The sequence below is a fragment of the Choristoneura fumiferana genome, chromosome 23 (genome assembly GCF_025370935.1).
Source record: "Choristoneura fumiferana chromosome 23, NRCan_CFum_1, whole genome shotgun sequence".
In the NCBI taxonomy this organism is placed as follows: Eukaryota; Metazoa; Arthropoda; class Insecta; order Lepidoptera; family Tortricidae; genus Choristoneura; species Choristoneura fumiferana.
The window spans coordinates 11,947,580-11,954,291 of NC_133494.1; the positions used below are offsets into that span (position 1 = coordinate 11,947,580).

Consider the following 6,712-nt stretch of genomic DNA (forward strand, 5'->3'; position numbering starts at 1 on the left):
AACATTAAATAATGAAATATGAGTAAATATCAAAATAATTATTTACTGCTGATTGAAGTATCTTAAAGAGCTTTCACATCACTAGAGCCAACGTCAGTCAGTCAGTCAGCCAGTCGTCAGTCAAGTGTCAATGTCAGTCACCACATTTGTTTACCACAATTGATTTTTTCCATTGAATAAGTACCATACTTTATAAACTACAAATTGGTCATTGAATAAAGAATTCTAAGAATTTTGAAATAATGTCCAAAATAACAAAGGTGGTCACGACTTCTAGGTCTTAAATGCTAAGTTTGTTAAAAAATGTCAGGACTCAGGAGAATATAAGTTATTTGAACCCAAGAATGAACATAGGATACCTTTTATTCCGGTAGAAGGCGCCACCGCACGATAACTTAGATCCGCGTAGACGGAGTCGCGGGCATAATCTAGTTGATTATAATTATAAATATGTATGTATGTTAGTTTGTAAGGTATTTATTTTATGGGCCAAATGAATTTATTATTATTACTAGCTTTTGCCCGCGGCTTCGCCCGGGAGCCCTCGGGAACTGTGCATTTTTCCGGGATAAAAAGTAGCCTATGTCACTCTTTAGCCCATAAACTATACTCAGTGGCACAAAATTTGGCCGACTCTCCATACAAAATTACTTACATTTGGGGGCCAGATTTTTTGCCGCTCAATATATCTCTCCCCCGTTCCCACTCACCTGGAAAAAACGGACAAACATACAAACAGACACACTTTCGCATTTATGATATTAGGATGGATGTATAACATTTTGTAGTATAATACACATACATACACAACAACATACATTTCATACATAACATTTCTTATTGTTATTTTTACAAATTATGTGTCATTGCTGTTATAAATAAATTATTTTCTTTCTTTCATTCTTTCTTTCAATAATAAAGATTATGTATTTGTATGTTTCAGGCCAATGGAAGACCTTGAGCAAGGACGCCGTGCCGTCCCAGAACCTGCCGAAGCTGAATCCCGACGGCACCGTCATGGTCATCCGGAAGAGCCGCACCCTCAAATACAAGGATGGCAAGAAGGAGGAGCCCATGTGAGTCCAGTTTTAATTTAACCCCCGACGCAAAAAGAGGGGCGCTATAATACGGTATTTGACAACTCCTGATTTTGCCATATCTTAATATTATTATGAAAATATAGATAAACAGTAACCCCCTTATTCATTAAACTTAACAAGCCTATGTTAACTAACAAATGCTTTGTCCCTTTCTAAAAAATACAAATGTTGAAGTGACAGATAAGGACAAAACGAATTTTAGCGGCATTTTAACTAAAATAGGTTTTATTGTCGTTTATGAATAAGGGGGGATAGTGTTTAGCGAAGAGAAAATTTAAATCTGTTGAAAATTGGATTTATAGTGATTTTTTGAAAAAACTATATACCTGTCTCTTTCTCAAACGCTTTTCTCTTTGCAGCAAGTATGGCGGTACTGGCGTGTGACGTCACATGCCAGTATGTCTTTCTCTGTCTAATCTTGAATTTCAAACCTTTATAACTTTGTTACTTGTAAAGGTAGCTTAAAAATTGTTTTTCTATTTCGATAACAGGCATTGTGTAGTTTTAATTTATAAAACATATACAAAATATTCAAATACCGTATTATAACACAATATGTTTAGACTATCGCGTTTATTACTAATTTTATGATCGGGTTTTAATTTTGTTCCCTACTACCCTAGTTTCACTCTGCTCGCGAAATTCTGACCAACCGAAGTACCGACCGAGTTGGACGAAGTAAGATGAAGTGCCTCTCCTCTCCACCTATTGTATGCCCCTCATCATCATCATCATCATTATTATCATCAGCCAGAAGACGTCCAGTGCTGAACAAAGGCCTCCCTCTTAAAACGCCACAATGAACGACAACTCGGCTCTTGCATCCAATGGTTACCCGCAATTCTCACGATGTCGTCAGTCCACCTAGTGGAGGCCTGCCAACGCATCGTCTTCCGTTCCTAATAATCATAAGCCATAATATCACGTGTCCTAATACTCTAAATCCCTAATATGTTTTGTACTTATAAGACATAAAACTTAACGAGTAATGACATTAAAATCCATAATATTAAATGCCATAACAGAGCTCTTGTTGGCATACAGCGACTCGCGAGCCAGAAAAGTAGGTTAGGGTAGAACTGCGACCCCTACAGAAACGAACCGCATCTAGAAAAATAGGTTAGGTTGGAATTGCGACTCAATATTATAACAAAAAATATTATGGCATAAGATCATTATGACAAAAAGTGGTTATGGATTTTGAAATAAGTGCAAATAAGCATTAGGATATTCAATATTAGGACAATAAATATTATGGCATTTACATTATGGCAAACGTTTTTATGGCAAAAGACATTAAACAAATGTGTTATGGATTTTGAAATTAGGACAATGATATTATGGATTCCAATATAGACCATGTTGCGCATATGCGCCAAACCTCGTTCATTTTCGCGGTGTGGAGCTAGCTTAAGTTTGACGTAATGTCTGCTATGTTATCTGCTTCTATGTTTATCTGTGGCATTGTAGCTCTCAAATGAGTAAACCGAATTTTTTACAAGCTTTAGGTAGCTAAGTATTTTAACTTGCAATGTAGGTATGTATTGTATTTACAGGTTAAATCTTGCAACCAAATTTTGACACACTTCCAGTGGTCAGATTGACTTAAAATTGGCATTAAGAATGTCCACAATATCCAGTAGCAATATATTAATCTTGTAGTGAAATTATGGTGGTCCGGCCAGAATCGTCTCCACTGGACGGAACTCCGCAACAGTTAGTAGCATTGACTTGAAATTTAGTACGGAAATGTAGTTTAAATGGCACGCAAGTACAATCACCAAAAGGTACGAAAGTCGGCGAAAATGTTTTGTACTAAAAATGAAATGTTTACCAAAAAACTTGTGTGTTTGCAGCGACAAAACCGAGAAGTGGTCGCCGCTGTCCGCGTTGTCGCACGGCGCGCCCGAGACCGTCGAACCCGACAACAGCGTAAGTTGTAGTTGTGGGGCATTCTACCTCAGATCAAATAAAAAGTAATGATGGAGCGCAGTGAAACGCCCGGTTAGGCCGGTTTTATAAACATGTGTGCGCAGGCCAGTGTTACCATAATAATTCTTAGTACCCCGATACTACAAAAATATCGTTACCGTTGAATAACGTTTTAATAGAGTTTTAATTACTTTCACACTTGATACCGTTACTACAATAAAAACGTGATAAACTTTTACAAGACCCAAATAACTAGTTGCGTGTCACTTTCTCACGTTTTAAGCCGTGTTAATAAAGAATAGAATTAATGAAAAAAAGATTAAGATTACATAGCCGGCTTTACCCAATACCTAATAGGGTAACTACAATATTATAATGGCAACACTAGTGTTGACGTTTTATGTTAAGTAATAAGGTTTTGGTGTAGTTTGGTTGCAAGTGTGTGCGTGCCACTGTGTTAGCACACGGATTGGTGTAGTTTGACCGGCCTCACTTCGTTGTTCGCTGCGCCCTATCTTTAGTTTTTATTTGATCTGAGCATTCCACGAAAATGTCCCTTACGAAATGCTTTTGCCTTGTGTGCAATCAAATCCGTAAAGCTCGAGAATATACTGCCAATTTGTTAGCAAAGTCATGAATTATTACCTGACTCAATATCATTTTCACAGCCTTCTCAGAATTATTAGAAGAACGGCATTTCGTATAAGGGACATTCTCGTGGAATGCTCTAACTAATTGGATTACCCAAGTATCTCAAAATGTATGACCAATAGGGTCTATTAGAAGCTTTTTACAACCTTTTATTTAGTTTCACCTGTCCAGTTGTCTGTCTGTAATCAAACCTTGCAAATTAAATTCGACCAACTTCCAGTAGTTGGATTGACTTAAAATTTGGCATACTTATGTAAATTGCGTGACAATACAACAATCTGGTAGTGACATCCTGGTAGTCCGGCTACTTGAAATTGGGTATGCAAATGTAGTTTGGGTGTTTACTGATTGTACTTGTATTGACAAGTATAGTCAGCAAAAAAAAGCTTGTATTAAAAATTACCAAAAACTTATTATAAGCTTTTATTTAACTTGCTAGCTTGCTATGTATGTATGTCCCCGGCTGCACCTCTGAGTTTTTTGAAATTCATGTGCGAAATTACATTTGAAATTTACCGCGAGCTTTACGGCGAAGGAAAATATCGTGAGGAAACACCTGCACAAACCTGTGAAGCAATTTAATGGTGTGTGTGAAGCGGTGAGTATACCGGTATTATTTTTATACAAAAACATAACCCTCCCAACCCATGATGGTGATGACGACGACAACGACGATGATGATGATGATGATGATGATGATGTTATGTCCCAGCTGGCGTACCGTCTGCAGACGCTGCACGCGCTGGCGAGCGCCGTGGCGCCGGCCACCGGCACCGGCACCGGCACCGGCAAGCCGCGCAAACAGGACGCCTTCATGCAGACAGACCCCGTGCACTCCGAGGAGGAGGAGACCTCGCAACCCAATAACAGCTACAGCGAGACCTCGGACAACTCCTTCCACTCCGAACAGCTAGGTACACTCTTAACAAACCCTTTCGAGACAGGCACGCTAATAATAATGAGGGAGGTAAAAATCCATCATTAGATTTGCATAAAACCCCATGGAGTCTGAGGAGGAGGAGACCACGAAGCCCAACAACAGTTCCACTCTGAGCAGCGGTACACTTGAGCAACCAGTGTTCCTGAAGCGGTGCTGCAACTTAGGGATCTTTAAAAAATGAGCCTATCAGTCTCTCAAAGGGCCGGCAATGGCAGTGTTGACTTCCCGCATGCTCGTTTACCCCTCTTAAATATAAAAAAAAACCTTTTCGAGACATTGCGCGCTAATTTGCACCGTTATTTAACACGACACGAGTGGAGCGGTGAGCGAGGTAAAAAACTGTGGGGACACAGGATTGCTGACCTTTGATACGGCTAACGCGCTAGCTATAGTCTGTAGCCTCTCGCGCAACCAGGACACCTTCAGGCAGACAGGCCCCGTGCGCTCCGAGGAGGAGGAGACCTCGCAGCCCAATAACAGTTTTTTTTTTTTTGCAAAATAAATGTTTATTAGTCAAAATACCACGCACAGAACTTATCACGCTAACACACACGAGTAATATTTACCTCGACGTTTCGGCAACATTACAGTGGCCGTGGTCACGACCGTTTATTGTTGTCTTTTCAGAGTACCCTGTGCAATACAAAGAGCCAGAGAAATACGAAGCCAAGTCCTTCGAGCCGCCCAAAGACTACACAAAAAGCACGGAAGATTACATCCCCCAGACAAACGAAGAGTACAACAAGGAGGCGGAAAAGTACGCCCTCGGCCGAAAGTCACACAACGGGTACGACAAACTGGAGTACCAGAAGCCCTTAGAGTACCAGAAGATGGGGGACTTGTACGAGTTCAGGAGTTATACAGGGTACCCCAATGGGTACACTGACAGGTAATTACAAGCTTAGGCTCCGTTTGCAAGAGAGATGTGCGAGAAACGTGTTTTTCTCAAAAATGCTATGTAATATTTATGTTGTGTTCCTTAAAACAGGCTTCAAAATATACTGTTGCAGGCCTAAGCCTGCAAGACAACAGTATTTTGTTTCAATGCAAAACGTCAAATATCCACGATAAGGGCCATACACACGACTTGAAATTAATAATCGAGGTTCGTTTTGAGTCTTTGACATTCGTTTGACACGTGTCTCTTTAATTCCTGAAGAAGTCATCGGAGTGTCTGCCAAATTAGGTCAGCTGGACAGTAACTGATTGCCTACTAGGCAACGTTACCTAGGAGGCTAGGGAATGGGTAATCTGAATTTCTATGGTTCATTTATTATAGACGGAGAGCGGATTGCAAAATTTCGTACCTGCTTGATACCGCGGTGAAATGCATGCACAATGGTTTCCCATAAAACTGATGCCGAGTCCGAATTTGATAGTCTGCCGCGGCGGAACTTGCCGAAAGTACCAAAAAAATAGTCACTTTGCGAAAAAGGGGGCGTTATTTAACCCATCTGATACTGAAATAATAGTCATGGCATCAGTTAGGAATTTACTGGTAGATACAGAAAAGCGAAATATGTCAGTATTTTTTTGCCGGAAGTGTTTGGCAGACGCCACGCAGCGAGCCGACGACTACGATGAAATGTTTGGCATAAAAATTGTAACACATTGCATATTTTGAATATTCCAGTGCGGAGATACTCAGGAACCAGCAGCACAACCTCCAGATCTTACAGGAACAGCACCGCGCCACGGAGAATCAGAACTTCTTCCCTGAGGGCCACATCAAGCAGGAAGTGGACCTCAATGGGGAGGAGGAGAAGTTCCTGTATGAACGGACCAAGGATCAGTTAGGTGAGTATGTCTACTCAGAGAATGCCAACAGGAGATATAATTTAAGGGTCAATCAACTTCTTAGCGTAGCTGGTTGCCATGGTAATAGTCTCTTGGGTCTCTTATTAAAGTATGATGTAATGGAGTAAAAATCTCCTGGGTTACGAGACTGAATAACAACACTAACAAGTTGATTGGGCCACATAATGCTGCGCCATTAAAGACCACGATGTAGATATCGCAGGAATTTTGTAAAATCTAGGAATTTCAGTTCAACTGTTGTAACTACTATTACTAGTGTAATCCATACTCC

At 40.3% G+C, this 6,712-nt stretch overlaps 1 protein-coding gene across 1 annotated transcript; it reads left to right on the forward strand.

Annotated features, from left to right (window-relative positions):
- The first annotated feature begins 924 nt into the window (after positions 1–924).
- Positions 925–6,489, forward strand: LOC141441236 (uncharacterized). The gene is made up of 6 exons (XM_074105906.1): positions 925–1,076; positions 2,957–3,032; positions 4,396–4,597; positions 5,251–5,512; positions 6,257–6,420; positions 6,485–6,489. Exons 1-6 carry the CDS (start codon positions 925–927, stop codon positions 6,487–6,489), a joined length of 861 nt encoding a protein of 286 aa, XP_073962007.1.
- The last annotated feature ends 223 nt before the right edge of the window (positions 6,490–6,712 follow it).

Bases quoted from the DNA above. Each gene is read 5' to 3' on its own strand.
- LOC141441236 (XM_074105906.1), top strand. From the start codon at position 925: ATGTATTTGTATGTTTCAGGCCAATGGAAGACCTTGAGCAAGGACGCC. The intron at 3,033-4,395 runs GTAAGTTGTAGT...GTTATGTCCCAG, and splicing joins CCGTCGAACCCGACAACAGC to CTGGCGTACCGTCTGCAGAC. The intron at 5,513-6,256 runs GTAATTACAAGC...TGAATATTCCAG, and splicing joins CCCAATGGGTACACTGACAG to TGCGGAGATACTCAGGAACC.